Below are 21,076 nucleotides of genomic sequence, written 5' to 3' on the forward strand. Positions count from 1 at the left end.
TACTTATCCAGATAAAACAAGCCACTACCCCTTCATCTCTAAAGCAGCACAAGATGCCACTGTAGTTTTTAAGGCTGGACTTTCGCTGTAAAAGATATCATAGCAAGTTTCTCTCAGAGTAGAACCTAAATGTTTTATATTATTTTTATCTCAAATTACTTATGCTTTTTTGCTATCAAAGCATATTAAGCCTTTTTAGCATTGAAAAGTCTGGGTTATTTTTCTTTTTTTTTCTTTAGAACCATGATGTCTGATACTTTGTTAGTAGTGGAAATGTAACTATGTGCCTCTGTTTTTTGTGTGTGTGTGTATATGTACACTTAAGTATAGAAACAGAATGTGAACTTGCAGCTTTCTAAAGTAAGAATCGGCTTGTGATTGGTTTCCCATATAGCTAATTTATGAATACGCCTGGGAATGGGGACGGTTGGCAAAGGGCAGTTAAGGTGGGTGCAGCTTGGTGTTTTAGCTGCAAGCGACCTTGATGGCTGGATGAAGGTGGGGAAGACAACCCTGCCTTCAGCTGTGCGTTCCCACTGTTTCTTGTTGGCTCCAGCAACTAAATAGAGGAAGATAAAGTGCTCTGGTTTTCGAAGGTTCATCTTTCTGTTGGTTTAGCTCCTTGTCTTGGCTCGCTGCATGTTGGGTGAACTCGTGTCAAGCTAAAAGGGGGTGGCAGAAATGCAGGGGGATGGAAGAGAGGCTGCAGCCCGCAGTAGTACTTTGCTGTTGCGTTAGTCTGGCTGCAATGTAAGGCGTCACCTGTATTGGGAAAGAGTTATTGTGTTTTAAGTTCGTGGCCAGGTTAATTTGCATAATTTGATATGCCCTGGCCTGGCTGTGGGTTTGCAAAGCTCAGATTTCAGAGGTGTGTATACTTCAATATGTTCTGTATGAGAATAGAAAGGAAGACAAGGAAAATGATGTGGAGGGGTGGGAGTGTCCTGCTTGTATTGAAATATGTTTGTTGAGAAAAGATTGCTGAATTTTTAAAGGCTAAGAGACAAGGTGGAGGTAACTGACATGAATAGTAGCTTAAAAAGTATGTCTGTAAAACATGAAATCCTTTCTTGCAGAGAAAAAACAAAGTTTGCTTAAATCAAGTGTGCTCTAAGTTCTGGGTCTGGTTGCTGGCTCAGTGTAATAGCTTAGTTTGGGTTAAGTTCTGGTCAGTTGTGCATTAATGTGTAGATCAATTTGAATCAAATTGATTGTGATTAAACATTTCAAAAGGAGAAATGTAAGTGTCTAATGTTAGAAGATGGTGACATCAAGTTGTTGTTTTTTTCTTTGCAGGTTGTCTTGGAGTGGAGTAGAGACCAGTATCATGTTATGTTTGATTCATACAGAGACAACGTTGCTGGCAAATCGTTTCAGAATCGGTGAGCTTTACTTGCAGTTAACAGTATTGCACATTTTACTGTTCAATGAATTTTCAAATACTTAAATCAAATATTCTAGACGAAGTAACATACTACTGAGTAGGACCTTATTGTATGGGCTCTAAATCTGCAGCCAATTTTAAACTTAGTGGTGTTAAAATTGTGAGTTAGTGCTTATTATCCCAGCTTGGAAGATGTTTGGCATTTGGAAGTTCTAGTCATAACAGAGTTTACATTTTAAATGCATTTAATTCATCCAGTCTCTAATGAAACATCAAAATGGTTGATAATGTTAACAACAAAGAGAGGACATATTTTCCATATTAAGCTAGAAACTGTAAGTACTCTTCCTGTGCGCTTAAAATTCCAACTTTCAGTGTTTCGAAAAGTTATTTTTCATTTACCTTACATTTTCTTTGACATTTTGTGAGGGACATTATTTAGTAGAGAAGTCACAAAGCTGGTAAGAAGAAGCTTTTTAAATCTGAGTACATGGGAGAAGTCACTCACAGCAAGTTGGAAACAAAGTCGTATGGGTCATTTGTTTCAATTGTGTTAATTTCTACGTGACTTATTGTGGTTTCATTGTTTGTGTCTGAATGGTCTTGGGGTCTATTGCTCAGGAAGTCAGTGGACTGTGAATTGGTAGGGGGAAGAAGCTACTAAGGAGATATCATCTGACTCTTAGTGTTGATACACTTGACTGGAAAAAAAAACAACCACCCTGAAAGCAGATGCTTAATCTGCCTTGAGGTTTGTTGAATCACGGGACAGTAGAAATGATCAGATCAGTTTGTCACGCTTTAGCTGGTGCGAGATAACTGCAAAAGTACGTTGCACGGTGCTACGCATTTTTATAGTCTCATCTCTTACTCCTCTTCCCCATTTTCCAAAGGATGACAGATGAAAGCGGAGTGATACAGCTCATATGGATGATTAGCTTAATGTTTACATGTTTCTGCATGTGCTGAAGTGAAAGCATGGTAGTTCCTGTCAGTACTCAAAAGCGTGATTTTGTGATAATTAAGTACAGTGTTTCTATAAAATGGTTGAGTTTGTCCAAAAAAAAATCACAAATCTTACTGTTGTGATGTAGGTATAGTCAGTTCCTATTTCTGCATTGTGTTCTCTTACTTCATTTTGGTTGTGTAAAGGACTCCTTAGCTAATGTTGATTTCTGTGAATTGTGAGCAAAAAATCCAGTGCCTGGGGAGGAACTATTGGCTGCCTGAGCAAAAGCTTAAGGTTTTCGTGATGGGTGCTTAAGTTATTCTAGTTCACCCATATGCCTTTAATACTTTTATGTCAGAGTAGACATACCTGACAGAGAGGTTTGTTATGATATTTGTGTGCAGATACCAACTTCCCATAAAAATTCATATCAACAAAACGTCTTTGCGGAGACATGCTTTTATGCATCTGTTAACTTTTAGAAGTTAACCCCTTGTCAGGGTTTCAATTTGTTTTTATTATCAAGCAGTAATGGACCCCTTCTTGCAGTATGCACTGATCAGTTGTGGTTTGATGGAGTTTTTAAGGCTGATATCAATGCAGCATGTGGGGTGTCACATGGTTTTTACATAAACTGAGGATTGTGAACTTCCATTTTTGATCCTAGCTTATCTATTGATTTTAATCAGTTCTTATTTTAGTGTTAGAGAAAAATATTCAGAATTGGACAACAGGAGCTTTTTGGTTTGGAAATTAAGCAGATCCACTGGTTAGTGGAAAGTAGAAGCTGCATGGCATTTAAGAAATATTAATGGACCTTCAACTGAGTTAAAGTAGTGTTATCTTCTAGGAGCTTTGCAGGAAAACATCTCTGTTTTGTCAAACGGTTGTGTTATAAACTTTTATAAAGAAAATCTCAGTGTAAAATGTAGACAAACTTGTGCATGTGGGCAAGCTCCTTATGATTATAAACTCAGAAGGCTCTTCTTCCTGAGTAACGTGAAAACAGTGATGTTGCTAGCATCATTAGTTACACCTGTGCTATTCTCCGCCAGACCAAGGAAGACTTCTTGTTTTGCTTTGAAGTTTAGCAATTGCTTTGGTTTGCTTTTCCCTCCTGTTGCATGCCCTTTGGCATCCCAGCCGTTGCACTTTCCAGGTAGTCACATCTTCCTACTTACATTGCCCAGGCTCTTACGCAGCTTGAGACAGTGGAGTAGAAATTCCAGGGCTTTTTACCAAGCTACCTTATCCAAACCCATTTTTGAAGACGTACTTAGTTTTCTATGAAAATAAAAGGGAGAGAAGGAAACTAAATAACGGAGTTGCATGCATGAGAGTCTTGGACGAGAACTCTATTTCTCTCCACCAGCAAATTCTGCATTTTGGCAAATGCTGAAGTGTAATTTTGCTATTCCAGGACATGGCCAAATCATATTTAAAACTCCAAAATATGTATGGAAGCAAAATGTGAAGGAACAATCCTCAGCTTTTGAAATGTACAAACTGATTTCAGTATAGTGCAGCAAGTGAGAGCCATTAGTGGTTGGGAAGCCATTAATTGTTGAGCAGAGTGAGGCTGGAGAGAGGAAAAGATGCACAAATTAGGGAGCCAAGAGGTACTGGAGTGGGAATAGCAATGGAACAGTTGAGTTGCTGTTGGTGGGCAATTACAGAGATGTAACAGGCAGGAGGGCTGGGAGGTTTACCGTGGGAAGCTTAAGGGCGTAATACTCATTCATAAAGACTCTCAGCAAGCTTAGAGATCATCATATGGTAGCTTGGGAGAGATCCAGAGGCTGCTGTACTCCTTCAGCAACTGTGGATGCTGAGACAATGAGGCTTTGTCTTCTAGCTGCAGTCTCGGCTGCGAGCACAGCTCTCGTATGTAAACAAGCGTCACGGGTACGGAAAATGCTTCCCAGCAGGTGCATAGAAGAGGCAGCACGTGACAGGTTCTCCTGTCCTATCTGGGAGAGCTGGTGGCTCTGGCTTTGTCTTCAAGCAGGATCCTATTGATGTTTTTAGGTTTGCAAGTAAAAAATGGGTGTGTTTCTGAAAGAGGAAAATGTAAAGGAGTATCCAAAACAAGCCTCATTAATTGTCTGGGAGTCTCCAAGGAAGTTTCCAAAGTCCATGTTCGCTGATATTAAAATCAGTAGCAAATAGGACAGTTGATGATTTTCTGTATAAAGGTGTTACATAATTCCCATTTAGGCAGCTCATCTTGGGCTTAATCTGTTTGCCAGACTGGTATTTGTGATGAAGACCAAATGCATAAATCCACATGAAGGAGAAATGCAGCTACAGAATTTGAAGGAGATTAGTTTTTGATCTTTTCTGACCTTGAGCAATTTGCAAAAGACTCTGCATATTAGAAGTATTGTTTGAGAAGGGTAATGCAGAAGTGGCTCTCCTGTTCCTTTTTAATTTTAAAGCAAAATGCCACTACATGCTCTTCAAAATATAAACTCTCAGTACTTTTTAAGAAGCCATGAAACCAACTCAGAAAGCTTTGGCAAAGACCAAAAAGGTGAAATCTTAACAGTGTTACTGATCCTAGTTGGGAGCAACAAATTGATTTGTGTATGATATCTGGTTTTTATTATTATGTTTGATAACCACTACTTTCTCAAACAATGTATGCTGTAAAAATGCATTAAGAAAATTTATCTAGATATTTGGATAAATTTTAAGCAATTAGACTAGTGGATCTGCAAACAGTTCACTTGCTTCAATAGCATTTTTTACTAGTCTCTATTGCCACTGGTAATGAAGAATAAGCTTGCCATGCCAGGGTTAATTCAGAGTTGACATACCTGCATCTGACCAAAAACGCCTTGCCTCTGTGGAGTTTATTAGCATTTGACTGTATGTGACATCATTTCGATGCTAAAAATTAAGTGTAGCAAATACATAGTTATATGTGCCATTGCGTAGAAACACACTTCTAGCAAATGATAAATTGGGGAGAGGCTTCACAGAAGTCAAAATTGCCTCATACCCTAGAAAGAGTTGGAGTTGAGGCTTTTTTTTTTAAACATTTTATGTTCTTCAATGAAGCTTGAGTAAACAAACTCTGCACTTTGCCCAGAAGACTCAGGGTTGGGCATTTTTTAAATCAGCTGACTTGAGTCAGGTGCTTCCACCTAAAACACTTTTGTCCTGGCTGTAGCTTTCAAGGGACTATCAATCCAATAATTTAAATGATCACAACAAATGTAGAAAAGCTGGAAGAGCTCCTGCCATTGAATTTCTACTCCTGTGGAGGACTTTTTATTTCAAAACACGCCTCGAGTTGCACCTGTTAATGAACCAGAAGCTAGTGTCATCTCCCGAGAAAGAGGTGAAGTAACTGATTACAAGGATAGTTGTATTCAGTAAATTGACCTTTTTGCCAGTTGAAAGGGTAGCCTCCTGCAGAGTGTTGCATGTCAGAGGTGAGAGAGACTTTCTGGGTGATGCTGCTGGGGAAGACAGCGTTTCTTCTTCTTAGATGTTCAAACTGACCCATCGTTTTCCTCTAAGTGTTGTAGCTGAGTTAGGAACAGTGGTGAATTAAGTACAAAATGTTCCTGTCTATTGTGCTGTGACCAGCTACCGGCTGCCCTGTTACCAAATTTTGTGCTTCAGTTATTGAATCTCAGCCAGCAGAAAATGAGGCTGGGTGGAAGTTGTCTGCATGTCATACTGTGCAAGGGAAGGTGGAGAAGGTACTCACCTATAAGCTCTGTCTTTTTTTGAATGCTTTATGAAGGATGCAGTGGGTGGGGAGGGAACGCCTTTCCTTGGAAACCTCATTGTGTGATCCCATGGATCTTAGCATTAGAGAAGTGCTCAATGTTTGCTAGGCCATCTACAGCTTAGGAAGGTATTGAATAGCTTGACACTGGAACTTTTGAAAATAGTAATTGGGGCATCCTCCTGCTGTCTGGGACTGAGAGGTTCACCTATGGCAGCAGCCTGGAGGACCTGCTGAAACAAAGCTGTGGACCTCGGAGAGGAGATTATCATAAACAAATAGAAAAAAAGTACCCAAAACTTTTTATTTTCTTCTGCCTTAGATATGCTAGGAAATCTGTAACTGTCCAGAAACAGCTCCAGGATATTAAATTGTGTCAAGAATGAATCTGACTGCTGTGTCTAGAGCCTGAATTCATGTACCCTACTTAGGTGGTTGGTTTATGAAATGCCCTGTTATTAATATCTAAGAGGCATTCGTAGGCTAGATACCTGGTCCTGCAGAGATCTTACCGGCTCTGTGCAATTAAATAACAGTATGATTTAGGTCTTTATACTTTGTGGTGTCCTGTCTAATGTAGTTGGTGAATTAAGGATGTGCCTGGATGCTGGTACTGATTTGTGAAATATTTTATGGGTTCAAAGGAGTTGGGTTATAGGTTAATGTCAGTGAAATTTAGAGCATAAAGTTCAGATTTCATTTAGTTACTGAACTGCTATTACCACTTTAGGTCCTTTTTGGTTTTATGTCGATGCTGCTTTGTCAAAGGCTTGCGTATAATTAAGAGATGATATATATAGCTAAAGAGAAGCTTTTTGCTTTGTCTTGTCTGCAGCCCGCACAAGTATTTCTGTTGTTAGACAGAAATTGCTATCATAGGATGCCACAAACACTTGTAATATTAAACAGCTCATGTAGCTTTCATTTGAATTATGTAGGCTTTGTTTACCCATGCCGATTGATGTGGTATACACCTGGGTGAACGGCACAGATGTTGAACTGATCAAAGAATTGCAACAGGTCAGAGAACAGATGGAGGAAGAACAGAAAATAATGAGGTAATAATCTTATGTATTTTTTCCCTTCTAAGCGACAGCTGCAATCTAATGTTTTTAGATTGTTTTTCTCCCATGTTACTCAACATGAAAATTCAAAGTGCATTTTCTCACTTCTTCATTTGATTATTCTCAAAACCTTGTTTCAGTTCTACATTTAGCTATGAAGTATTGTCTAATCAGAAAACTGTTTAAGATACAAAGCATAATAATTTAATTAAGGGTATTCTGTCTTGAGTTTGTAAAATGCCACACAGAAAACTGTGCTTTGTGTATGTAATTTTGTATTGATTTCTATAATTCAGTTTGTAAATAATAATAATAAAACTATATCTCAAATGTATAACCTCTCTTCATCCCCTTTTTCCTCCTCACCCCCCCAGTATTTCTTTTTATAATGGGCTTAATAAAGTCTTAAGTATATGTTTCTTAAAGGCTCCTTTTTAAAGTTAGATTTGTAATCTCCCAAACACTGAAACTGAGAAAGAGGAAGAGAATTTATTTACATTATAAAGGTATGAGTCTTCTAACTAAGGATGGAAAGACCTGTATTGCTGCATTTGGTGTTATAGATTGTGCTATACTGTTCTGCAAAATTACTGATCTAAGGCTTCAGACACAGGCTGCTGCAGATACCTTGGATTGTGTCTTATAACCATTGATTTAGTTCTTAATAAGCAACTCTGTGGTCACGTGATCTGCTTTGGCCAGAAAATATGCTAAATGGAAGAACAAGTCTATATTTTACGGGTTGTAATAGTTTAATTCAGAATAATCTGAAATCCACAAGTGAGCAGATTGATCTGATTTTGGGCATGTTATGACTTGCAATTTAGGTACCACTGACAATGTGATTACAAGTGAAATTCTGCAACTTTGTTTTGCTACCTAAACAATGAAAATATTAATAGAACTTTGAATCCAGTAAGTTTAAACGTCTTAAACATAGACATGGTCTCTGCTCTGAAAAGCTTTCAAATTTATACTGATCTTTTCCTAGCAGTTCGTATAGCAAATGTTAGTGGTTTTAGCTTTGTCATCACTATGCTGTGATTCCTATTTTACAAAGGGAGAAACACATATTGGTTTTTTCCATAATGCTGATTTGGAAAGTTGATATCAAGCTTATGAGTAAGACTCATGTCCATGCCATGTTCATTATCCTCAGGGGCACCTGGTTCTCTCCCTTGTAGATAACTTTTTTCATGTACTTTGAAATCGGTTAGCACTGTTACAAAAAGAGCTGTTTCATGGGATCAAGATAACTGCAAAAGACAAAGGCAAGGATGCTTTAAATCTCTGCTAATGAGTGTATATTTTGTATTGCATAGCAAAACTTAGTAAGTTGTAACTTCCTTGTTGATACGCCTGAATGGAGCTGGTCATGGTCCAGGTGCTTTATTCTTCAGTGGGAGAGAGTAGCTTGGTGGATGGTGGTTCTCTTTCTGTTGGTGCGTGTAGAAGGGTGCCCTTCTGATATGATTATTATTTAGCATCAGCACTGCACTACCTTTATATTAATCCTCGTTATCTTCTACACGCACATGGCAAATGCAAGATAGACCTTACCAGAATATGTATGTTAGGCAAAACTATCAAGTCAGCCTAGCTTCAGGTTACTTCATCCTGGTTTCTTACCAGTGTTTTTCATATCAACATCAGTTTCATTAAGTAATCTAGTAATAACCTCTGAAAATCCTGTTAGCAAAAGGAGTCCTGCTGCCACAGCTGTTAGCGCAACCAAGAATTTTTGAGCTACACTGCACGAGGGTGAGCAGTGAGGGGCATGTGTGTCAGCCAGTGCTTGCCTTGGCAAGGCCAATGGCAGGGGCCTTGGCAGTTTTATAACTGGCTTATCGGTGCTTTCACAACGTGTCCCTGACTCAATTAACAATCTGAAATTAGACTAAATTCCTTACTGGCAACTCAGTGTTATTTAATGTAGTTGTTTTGATTTTGTAATAGGGAAATCCTTGGAAAGAATACAACAGAACCAACAAAGAAGAGGTGAGTTTTTGTGGTTTTGGGCATAAATTGGAGTAAATTATATACTACTCATTGTTAGCTGAAAGCAGATGCTGGTTTGGGAGGTTGTTTGGTTTTCTGTAGCCTGTGCATGCTTTCCTTCTCTGTCACTTCAAGAAAAGTTGACAGCACGCTAATGTATATGTCGAATAAAAGTAATATTATTGTGACATATATGAATGAGCTTCTTAAAATGTGGCAATTTCTGAAGTTCAGAAAGCATATCCTTGTCACTGGTTAGGCGTAGTTCCTATTCCAAGTGTGGATTTTTAATGCATATGTACCTGGAATTTTATAATTCAAAAACATGAAAATTTTTTCAACGTTGCTTTCACCTGCCATTTGTATACATGGCACTGCAAGTAATTGTCTGTGGAGGGTCCAAGCCTCTTGTGCCTCTGCTGCCAGGAAGTGACAGGGTCTGGTCTGTCCCATTCTTCATTTGGCTTGGTCGTTCTGCTATTTAGAGATCTTTATCAGGTCTCCTCTCTCGGCAAACTTTGAAATCTTGGAAACTTTTGGAAAAACAGTTATGGGAATGAACTAAACTGTAACAATCAGATATTCGCCTTCTGCAGCAAAATAAGCATGCTCTTAGTAATTTCCCTGTGCCCAGATGATGTTAGAAATAATTGGTCAAACTTTACAAAAACATCTCTCATTGCATCTAACACTGATTTTTGTCTTTAATTTTCTACTAGTGTTAAATATACCTTTGGTATTTTGCTTTAGTGAAAAGCAATTGGAGTGTTTGCTGACACACTGCATCAAAGTGCCAATGCTTGTCCTGGATCCTGCGCTGCCTACCAACGTCACACTGAAAGACCTGCTGTCCATTCATCCTGCTTTACAAGCTGCTAACAATATGTTCTTTGTAGCAAAACCAAAAAATCCTTCTACCAACGTGACAGTAATTGTTTTTGATAGCCCTAAGGATGGTAAGAACCTATTCCACCCAGTAAGATTCCACCCAGTTTTCTAGACGAAGCTTTTTAGCAAGCTACCGTGAATTATTTTTTTTTTCCTCCAATACGGACTGCCACTGATTTTCTGTTTGACTTTAGCAAGTCATTCAGTGTCTCTTGCCCTCAGTCTGTTCCTCTAAATGATGACATTAATGATACTGTTTGCTTACCTCCCAGACAACTGATTACAGATGATTAGAGTTCCATACTTTAAAAGACTATTGCAAAACAGGTTTGATATCTGAATATCTGAATATGTTGCACTGATAATCTCAGAAGGCTGAGGTTTAGACTGAGGAAGATTAGTTTTAGAAATCTTCTTTTAATTGTGGTGAAGTTTGAATATTGTGCAATAAGTTCTGCCCTTGCTCAAAGGATTGCATACCTTAAAACAAAATTATCCATGTGTTCGGCATGTATAAGTAGGATCTTAGAGCAGGTATGGGCTTCTCATTTTGTTTAATATGTAGTGCCCGACCACTACCACCCACTAGCCCAACCGCTGGCATTTATTTTAGCACTAAGAACTATTTACCAGTTATAAAGACAACTCTTCACGCCATAAATAACCAAAACTTTTTAATTTGCAAAAGTATATCTTAGTTACTAGAATATGCAAAAGAAGTTACTTTCAGTTTTTGATTTACAATGCATTTTATTTATTCTAGCTGAAGCTGCCCATTCTGGAATGTTAAAAGACAATAGCAAACAGATAGTATGGAGGGGTTACTTGGTATGTACTTTTAAAATCTGTTGATTAGCTTTTGTGTATGTTAAACTTTTTGTACATATTTAGAAAGTGTTTCTGTGCTATTCTCTTTCCATAACTCACACGTAGTAAGAAATGAATAACCCTTATTTCAATTTTGAAGTTTGGGTTAAGTGACAAAATATACACTATTAAATCTGTCACCTGATGAAGGATTGACAGATAAATGTGAATTACTGTAAGTTTAAAAAAGTCTTTATACCCTGTTTTCTTGGTTTTAGACTACAGACAAAGAAGTTCCAGGTCTAGTATTAATGCAAGACTTGGCCTTCCTTAGTGGATTTCCAGCAACATTCAAAGAAACAAATCAGCTACGAACAAAACTACCGGAGAGCCTGGCCTCTAAAGTAAAACTGGTAAGGGTCTGGAGGCAAGAGTAACTTAGTTGTATTGGTTTTCTGGAATGGTTCACATACGGGATCTCGCCCACCTAGGAGACTTAGGATGTTTCTGATAGTAATTGGTTTTTCTGTGTGACTCTATTGTCTTGAGTTGTGAAGAGTAGTAAATACTGACTCCAATAGTTGCCTTCAAAAGACCGATTGTCCATTCTGTGACTACGAATTATTAGGCATTAGATTTGCTAGCCTGAAACTAATTAAAAAGTACCAACCTTATCAGTTTCTCTCAGTCATTTGCTATAGGCTGTTGTCTTGCTGAAGTATACTATAACACTGGCTTGTTTAATGTGACAGAATATTGTTTATGTAGCTTCTTAGCTTTTTTTTCCCCCTCTGGGATGTCAATCTATAGGTAATCTGTCTTCGTTAGTCTGATGCCCACCTGTAGGATGTGCTAATTCACTTTACAGCTTGTTCTTGGTGCTCAAATGAGCACGACTTCCTTTACTTGTCTTTTTTTGGCAGACTGGCTTAACAAATCATGTATTCTGCTATTGCAGAAACGATATTGTGTAACCCCTTTCATAGCCTGGTCACACTCCAACTTAATGCAAGCTGAATTTCTTCTTTCTTGTCTCAGCTTGTGTTAGCAGGCTATCTTAGAGTCTCACTAATGGTAAAAACCTTCTGAAGTAAACACATTTGTACCTCTCTTCCTACATGCTCTTAAGCAGCTCTTAAACAGTTATTTAAGCTTAAACAGCTCTTTTCTTTTGCCTTTGTTTACATCTCTAGTGTATTCGTAAAGAGTGGCTATGGCTTTTCCTAGCCTTTTTTTACTAAGTTAATCAGGCAGTGCTCATCCCACAGCATTGGCTCTCCATTCCTCTCATCCCTCTGACAGCCCTACCCTGCCACTTCCATTGTGGATTTGTCTGTCTTCAACACGATTGACTGGAATTTTGTACAGCATTTTAAATGAGGCATCAACAGAACTTTTTACACAGTGACAGATACGTAGTATGTGGCTAACCCAAGGCTGGCAGACCATCAGAGACTTGCTGTGTGCTGGATTATGCTCATTGCAAACAGTGCTGCCACCGTTTCTACGTAACCTCCCTTGCATCCTTCCACTGCTGTGTGTTGGTGCTGATCATAAAATTGTCTTTTGCTGTCATGAATCTGTTGCTAGTTTGGGTAAGTGATGGCAGATGTGCTCTGGTGTGGCCAAGGCACTCCTTCCTTCTCTTTCTTAGTGGCACGTTGGTTAAATAGCAGTGGATATGGTCAATCTGCCAGTCTCTGCTTGTTTTATATGCTATGGGTATTTTTTTAATCGCTTTAATGAAATGGTGCTTCCTGTAGAGAAATGAGATTGTTATCCAACAGGAGATGGTACTTCAGTTTTGCTGTCTGAGATGCTAGGTTCTTCATTTCAAGTTTGCATGAGGAACTTTTAGTCGAATGGTTCCTGACTTTGAGCCATCTGAAGAATCTTCTTTGAGTGCAGGTTCATCCATTTGTGTTTGGAGCCTTTTCTAGTTCCTCACCACAGCTTAAGTTACAGGTTCCTGGTAGTTTAACACATTTGACTTGATGGAGCTGAAGAGCTCAGAATACCTTTGACTTCAATTACCAGCTCTTTTCATTTGTTAAATTTGCCCTTTAGCATTCAAGAAATCTAGTAACAAGATGTTCCTTAATTTTTTTTTTCTGTTTCAATTTAAAATCAATTAGCTTATGTTTTCCTGACCTAGGGTTATTTTCTAGGAGCAGCTCTTCTGTAATGTTCTCATTAATTACCAAATTGGTATCTGAAATAATATTGCCTCTATCAGTTCAGAGATTATTTGGTGGAAAAGAAATCTGTCTGCTTCTGGGAATAAATTGGAGCACCATCCTAGATAATCATAGAATCATAGAATCATACAGGTTGGAAAAGACCTCTAAGATCATCGAGTCCAACTGTCAACCCAGCACACCATGCCCACTACACCATGTCCCTAAGCGCCTCATCTACACGTCTTTTAAATACTTCCAGGGATGGTGATTCCACCACTTCCCTGGGCAGCCTGTTCCAAGGCCTGACCACTCTTTCAGTAAAGAAATTTCTCCTCATGTCCAATCTAAACCTCCCCTGGTGCAACTTGAGGCCATTTCCTCTCGTCCTATCGCTAGTTACTTGGCAGAAGAGACCAACACCCACCTCGCTACAACCTCCTTTCAGGTAGTTGTAGAGCGCGATGAGGTCTCCCCTCAGCCTCCTCTTCTCCAGACTAAACAGTCCCAGTTCCCTCAGCCGCTCCTCATAAGGCTTGTGCTCCAGGCCCTTCACCAGCTTCGTGGCCCTTCTCTGGACACACTGCAGCACCTCAATGTCTTTCTTGTAGTGAGGGGCCCAAAACTGAACACAGTATTCGAGGTTCGGCCTCACCAGTGCCGAGTACAGGGGCACGATCACCTCCCTGCTCCTGCTGGCCACACTATTCCTGATACAGGCCAGGATGCCGTTGGCCTTCTTGGCCACCTGGGCACACTGCCGGCTCATGTTCAGCCGGCTGTCAACCAGCACCCCCAGGTCCTTTTCCTCCGGGCAGCTTTCCAGCCACTCTTCCCCAAGCCTGTAGCGTTGCCTGGGGTTGTTGTGGCCGAAGTGCAGGACCCGGCACTTGGCCTTGTTGAACCTCATACAGTTGGCCTCGGCCCATCGATCCAGCCTGTCCAGGTCCCTCTGCAGAGCCTTCCTACCCTCCAGCAGATCAACACTCCCGCCCAACTTGGTGTCATCTGCAAACTTACTGAGGGAGCACTCGATCCCCTCATCCAGATCGTTGATAAAGATATTGAACAGGACCAGCCCCAGTACTGAGCCCTGGGGAACACCGCTCGTGACCGGCTGCCAACTGGATTTCACTCCGTTGACCACAACTCTCTGGACTCAGCCATCCAGCCAGTTTTTTACCCAGCGAAGAGTGCACCTGTCTAGGCCGTGAGCCGCCAGCTTCTCTAGGAGAATGCTGTGGGAGACAGTGTCAAAGGCTTTACTGAAGTCCAGGTAGACCACATCCACAGCCTTTCCCTCATCCACTAGGCGGGTCACCTGCTCATAGAAGGAGATCAGGTTGGTCAAGCAGGACTTGCCTTCCATGAACCTGTGCTGGCTGGGCCTGATCCTCTGGTTGTCCCGGACATGGCTCGTGAGCGCCCTCAAAACGATGTTTGTTCTCTGGTCGAACATCGTGAATATAAGCTCTCATAGTAACATAGTTCTGAGGAATGTTCCCCGCTCAAACAATATTTGGAATTTCATTCTCTGTCTCTCAGCAGATGTTGCTTTATGCTCTTTTTCCAAAATGATTTTGGCTTAAATCAGTTCTTTTATCCATAGTACCCTACTTTTGCTGCCTTGTATCATTAACACTTGGTGTTCCTTTGTCAGAGTAACTTTGATGTGTCTTTCTTGGACCCTTCAGTATCTTTATGACCTTGATGTTCTACCACCTTCTCTTCTTCCCTCTGATGTCTGATGTCATGGCTTGTACTAATATTTTTGCTGCTAAAACTTCTTTTAGTATAAGAATACCTGTTGTTGTGGGTTTTTTTTTTCTGGTTTTTTTTTTCCTTGTTCCCCAGCTTTCCCCAGGTACTTTCTAACTTCATTAGTTGTGGTTATTTCTCCAATTGCATTATCTAACTATTGTTCAAGTCACTATTGATGCTTTTTCTCCTTAATACTCCTGTGTGGATTTTTGCTTCCAGCACTGAGTAGTTCATAATTCTTTCCAGGATTTCTGCTGTAAATCTATCAAGCACAGACCTTATTCGTAGACTAGCCTGTGTCTCTTGTGCTATAATGGAGACCTTCCATCTTTCATGAACACCGTGGAAGAATGAAATACCCAGATTTCTGCTAATTACTTTTGAGCCATCTGCTGTTTTTTTTATGAGCTTGTGGTTTTACGACTTCTGGAACGATTCTGCCTGGACCTTAATTTTTTGATGGCAGTCATTTTTTTTCCGTTTCATCAGATGATCCTTTTTATCATCTTTTTTCCGTTCCAGTAGGACCTCCTAGCAAGTATTAGTTCAACAAAAAACATGATGGATGGATTCTTTCTGTGTTTCAGTTCTGCTTCTCGTGTCCAAGCAGCTGGCTAATTTGTCTGTATCCAAGCTGATCACTAGCTTAACTCTTTAACAAATCTTAAAAATGCTATAGTTTCTCTGTGTTTTTGCATTGCTCTCCAGGTGAACATAAAGGCTGCGTCTCTGGGGTGTCTTAGATATATCCCCCATCTCCTTGTCTGTTTTTATGGAAGCGACATCCTGTGCCTGTTACCTTTCTACATAATTTTTCCTTACCCTGTCTTGGTTGTGGTTTTTTCCTTGTCGTCAGTCATGTATCATCCAGTTGATCACAAATCTTTCTGTTTGTGCTGATTCTCTTTTCCTTAGTGTGTTCTTATCTTTGTGTAAACATTACCATTGTGATCAGCTCATTATCTGTTCCTAAGAGCTCCTCTTCTGCAATTTGGTTAGGCATACCTCTGTATAAACACAATTTTTCTCAGATAGCCACAGCATTCTGCAGCTTCTCCATCCAGTCATCATTGCTGTTTGTGTTTCTTTTCCTGGTGGTGGATGCTTTAGAACAATTAAATTGGGATTATTGTACCCTATGTGGTCATAGCAGTGGATTCTTCTCCAGCCAGTTCTCTACTCTTGATAGCAGCAATTTATTTATGTTATACCTACAATGGAATGTATGTATATAAATGCAAGATATGTTTTATTTCCAAGGATAAAAATTTTTACATATGAAGTGTGGATGAAGTTGTTTCTATAGAAGCCTTTACTAAGATCCTAGCTCAGAATCAATTCTTCATTGAGTGGATGTTGTAGGTAGCCAGTTATGGTAAACATAACCAAGTGTGGTTTTCTCTTTACCAAAGAGAGAGATGCTAGGTTAATCCTACAGTTCAGTAGAAAAAAGGTTGGTTGTTTACAGTCTCCACTGAAATTTGCAGCAATTCCTCTGCTGTTACCACTTCTGGAATCTAAGGTCTGTGAAGTGGTGTGAGATGCCCGGTGGAGAAGAAAGTTGCACCTGAATTTAGGCTGGACTGCATAGCTGCCTGCCGATGCCTAAGGGGTTTCTGCATGCTCTAAGTGGCTGTTTCTTAGTGCAATGCTGGAAGTAAAGAAATAATAATAAAACATTTCAACAGTGCTGCTATTAGAAGGGAAGAAAGGTGAGAAAGGGAGGAGTGTGGCTGTCGGTGCATTTGTGTTGTGTGTTGATAATGCTGCTTTAATTGGATTGCTTTGGTTTGTTTGATTGAAATTACTTCTGAATCCAAAGAGGACCAAAAATTGCTCGGACATCTGGGCCAGGTGTTTCTCATTCTAAACATCTAAAAATTTCTGAGAAAAGCAGCTGAGCTCAACTAGAGGGGGTTAAATGGTGAAGATTTAATATATAATGACTCAGTTTCCAAGATGAATTATGTATGTTATAGTCTACTGAATTTTTATACTTATGGCCTGCACTGTAATGTAATGATATGGAAGTTTATTTCCAGATGAAAGGTAAGCAGCGGTGTGTCTGCTGATCACATTTGTTGTTCTACTTTGTATGTGTTATGACAGCTGTGGTTGAAAATTATATTTTGGCTGCTTTTTATTTTCCACGCTTTCTTAACGGTGCATTAGTAAGCCACCAGATGGAGGTGTTACTCTGGTTGTGCAGCTGTCTGCTGCTAAGCCGTATTTCTTTAAAGGCTGTAAAGATGTTACATTGTACCTATACATGAAGAACAACAACTGAAATTTTTTTTCCTTTCCTCCCTTAGTTACATTCCTAAAGAAAACTATTATTGTTCAGGCTAAAAGAGATGCTTGTGACTTAAAAACTAGGTAGTGATGTAAAGACTGACAAGGGAAGGATTGAAAGGGCAAGGGGATTTGATTTGTTTGATTTTGTTTTTTAGAGGCTATCATGCTAACACTTTTTCACTGAAATAGTATACAATGGTGAAGATTTTTGGAGAAAGGTGACTTTCCTTCAAGATTTAATATCCTGATTGCTTCAGGGAAAACTGAGAGCTTGCAGATCTCCTTCCTTTGCAAAATATTGTTTCCTCTTTAGTCTGCATGCACACACATATATGGACAAGTTATGTTGGAAACTAAGGGCTGTAATGTGTCTTCATGACCTTGTCTTACTAATGGAAGAGAATCCACATAAGAACCTGCAGGCACAGTGATGCTGGGTGTTTGCTGTCCTCACTGCCTTGAGGGTGGGGGGTCTGGGATTTTTACTGCTGCTCTTGTCAGTGTTGATGGAGCAGACAGGTGGCTTCAGGAGTTGGTGCTGTATGTTCACACAGCTTTATAGGAAAAAAAACCCTAAGGCATTGCATTGGTTTTGACTCTGAGATGACCCTCCTACTATATTACCTTATAAAGGGAACTTGATAAATTTGTAAAGACAACAGTATTTCATATTTGTAAAGCTTTTTGTAACTCTTTAACACAACACATGCCCCCTGCTTCCCTTGCTATGTGGGCACATGAGTTTCCCCAATATCCATACTGGAATGTGAAAAAAGGAACATCTTTTTTCCTTAACAATCAGCTTTGGTCTTTAAGAAACAAAAGCGTAATAATTTAAAGACTGGTTAAGAGTCCGTCCAAGTCCCACCGCATAAAAAAATCTGCTCTTGAGGCCTGTTACCTTGAGAACATGGAAACGAAAGTGTTTACTTCTGCATGGGGTGCCTTAGGCCATCCGGCCTGCCTCCTAGTCTAGTAAGTCTAAGCATTGCCAAACATATGGCTCCAAAGGAGAACCTGCATTTAAAGTTACCTGGTGGAGAGAATGCAGTTTTCCTGTCTCGTTTTCAAGTGCACGATATAAATGTGCACGGGTGGTGATCTGGGCGTGTGCCTGCACGGTGTCTTTTCAGCCTGCTTGTGTTAGAAGTAGAGGCTCACCTGATCGTGCTGACTCTGTGCATCCACCTGCTTGTTCTTCTGTTCTATTTTCACAATACCTTTGGATCTGCTGACATGTTTTGTCAGGATGAAGAAGATAATATTTCAAGGGAATGGGCAATCGCATGCATCCCCACTGAGAGGAGGTTAATACCTGTGAGACATTAGAAAATCTGCCAGGAGGGAATTCCATTTTGAATATACCAGCAACAAAATGCTCGGAGCAGAGCTTGCAGTTTATTAGAATCTAGTTAGTTATGTCACCAGATAACTTCACTGAAATCTAACTTTATTGATAGCCCTGCTTATGAAAAGACTTGTTTCTTAAAAAAGGTATTGGTGGAAAAAAACATTGATGTAATAAAAATAATCTATTCAATGCAGGGGTTATCTTAACTCCGATGTTGAGCAGTGGAGCACATTTTTCCACTACTACTTGTTTATGCTTGGGCTGTTACGTATTTAAAAACCTAGAGCATATATGCTGTGTTAGTGGGGGGAAAGGGGAAGTGTTTGTAATAAACCTAGTTAAGAATCTGTAGTACAGGTGCCTATTTTGTTGAGTTTAGTGGAAACAAGTTAAAGAGAAACTATGTTCTTAAATGCTTTCAAAGCTCTGGAATGGTAATATTTTTGGTTTGTTATATGTATGTTTTAAATGACAGATTCTAAGGGACTGTGTGACACTGTTGTATTCCTAAATAAAGCACATACCCACTGATGGCAGCTTTGCAATCTGTAGCATTTCGATATCGATATTTTTGGAGGTTGCTAGCTGCAGTCCGTAACTATACCTCAGCCATTTAGCTACTGAAGCCATCCTTTCCACCCGTAGGTTCAGATGATTCCCTGGAAGGTCTGAGATTTATCAGATTTTTCTAATGGCAGGCCTCATAAGTCAGATTGAAAGATCTCAAATAGCATATGAGTCAAAGCATCAACAGCTTTAAAATGTCACAAGTGGGACAGCTGGTCTTGCTAAGGGAAGGGGTGCTAACTCTGGGACAAGTGTTGTTTTAAAATGAGCAGAAAGGGTCAGATTTAATTAAAAATAAAGAAAAAAATCACTTAAGGGTATTATGAAATGAACTGTGACGGTTTTGTTTTTGAACATGACAGTATTCAAATTTTGTTAACATATGAATTGCTTTTACAGATCTTATGCAACTGAAAATCTGGTAGACGTGCTTACTTGTCTTATGTTGCACGAAGGAACAAAAATTAAGCATAGCATCTAATAAATACTGTTAATGATTAACTGCATTTATTCTCAATCTGACTGTTGAATGCATGCACTTGGAGAATCAAAGTGCAGTTCTGCTATTAGCTTGTTTGTGTCTGCTCATGCTACTTCATATGGTAAACACAGCATTTCATTGGGTTATGCTGTATTTCTAGTGAAATGTTTTGGTGCCCTGTAATTTGTAAGCTATACTAGCTGTTAGAGGGGGCATGTAGTGCAAACCCCTTCTTATCCTGTACATTATGAAATCTGATATACAGACTTACTAGTGGCAAGAGATAAAAACAGCAAACAGATCAAACAGTCCCCAACTAAGAAATGACCTTAACAGCATATTGGCAACCATCGTTAAGGACTTGGAGACCCACATGGATTAGTTCTGGAGCCCTTTGTATCTCAGATTTCTGAGCTGTAGGTTGATCTGTAAACCATTCTGAAAATTTCACACTTCGGGCAGCAATGATGAATTGGTGGCCTTAATTTTTTGAGAAGAGCATTGGTTGACTAAGATGGAAAAAAAAATATTATTCTTTCAATCATATAACAAAGTTGTAATAAAATACGAATTTTGTTATTGAGGGTGGGAGGGAATGGATGGGGACTTACTGTTCACCTACTCCAGAAATATTTATGGACATGCTTTACTGTTGCTGGATCATTGCGTAAAGAGAAATTTTCTTAGGAAAGTGAAAATTAAGCATCTAGAAATGTTCTGTATCTTTAAATGTGTTTCATTTCTCATTTTACTACCCCTTTTTGTGTTCTTACAAAATTTTAGTTCTTTAAAAACAGCGTTTACCAGTCGTTCTTATTAGTAACTCTAGTAAGAAAAATACAACAAAAAGATGGAATTGGCAAAGGAAGAGTGCTGCTGTGGGTGCATGCCAGAAATTATTTTCTCTGCTTGTATAGTTGCAGCTCTATTCAGAAGCCAGTGTGGCTCTCTTGCAACTGAATAACCCTAAGGGTTTCCAAGAACTGAGCAAGCAAGCAAAGAAGAACATGACTATAGATGGAAAAGAACTGACGCTTAATCCTGCTTATTTACTATGGGACCTCAGCTCTGTCAGTCAGGTAGGTAAATTCTGTTACAGCATGTAAAGGTTGTAGTATTTAAAAAGTGCAAGTAGAGGCTAACTAGTCAATGACAAGGAACGTGGGATTTCTTCCAGAAACTTGGAAGTGTTAAGAATCCAGTATTTGTTGTGTTGTAAGAAAACATCACAAGAACACAGTCAAATTCTGAAATCAAAGAGGAAGAAGGATCAAACAGAGTGACATTTAATTGAAACTTTCATGTTCTCCACTAAGTGAAAAATTTTGCTCTCAGCACATGTTCTGATAAAGTTGTGTGCAGTCAAGTCCTGAAAGGCTTAACTGATTCTGACTGGCAGATAAGCAGGCTTCTTGTGTGGGGGAGACCGAGGGCTTTATTAACAAACATGATTATCTCCTTCCCAATATGTTTCTTAGGCATTTTTTGCTTTGCAGCATCATATATGCTGAGCAAATGCTAATTACTTCTTTTCTAAAAATTTTGAAGACCTAAAATACAGATGTCTGTGAGGAAAGGAGGTTTACTTTGAATGCTTTTGATACAGGCAAGG

The 21,076-nt window shown here is 39.4% G+C and overlaps 1 protein-coding gene across 4 annotated transcripts in view; it reads left to right on the forward strand.

The window, feature by feature from the left end:
* The window catches only part of GNPTAB (N-acetylglucosamine-1-phosphate transferase subunits alpha and beta), a 47,607-nt gene that overhangs the window by 3,781 nt on the left and 22,750 nt on the right, over positions 1-21,076 (forward strand). For 2 of the 4 annotated variants that reach the window (XM_075157568.1, XM_075157576.1), the window contains exons 2-8: positions 1,297-1,382; positions 7,014-7,133; positions 9,096-9,137; positions 9,888-10,093; positions 10,789-10,853; positions 11,111-11,245; positions 20,382-20,543. In XM_075157568.1, the coding sequence (XP_075013669.1) occupies positions 1,297-1,382; positions 7,014-7,133; positions 9,096-9,137; positions 9,888-10,093; positions 10,789-10,853; positions 11,111-11,245; positions 20,382-20,543 (816 nt within the window). Of the gene's footprint in view, positions 1-1,296; positions 1,383-7,013; positions 7,134-9,095; positions 9,138-9,856; positions 10,094-10,788; positions 10,854-11,110; positions 11,246-20,381; positions 20,544-21,076 lie in introns of those variants that run through there. The other 2 variants (XM_075157582.1, XM_075157589.1) reach the window with 2 other exon arrangements.

This window comes from Calonectris borealis, chromosome 1, assembly GCF_964195595.1.
Source record: "Calonectris borealis chromosome 1, bCalBor7.hap1.2, whole genome shotgun sequence".
In the NCBI taxonomy this organism is placed as follows: domain Eukaryota; kingdom Metazoa; phylum Chordata; class Aves; order Procellariiformes; family Procellariidae; genus Calonectris; species Calonectris borealis.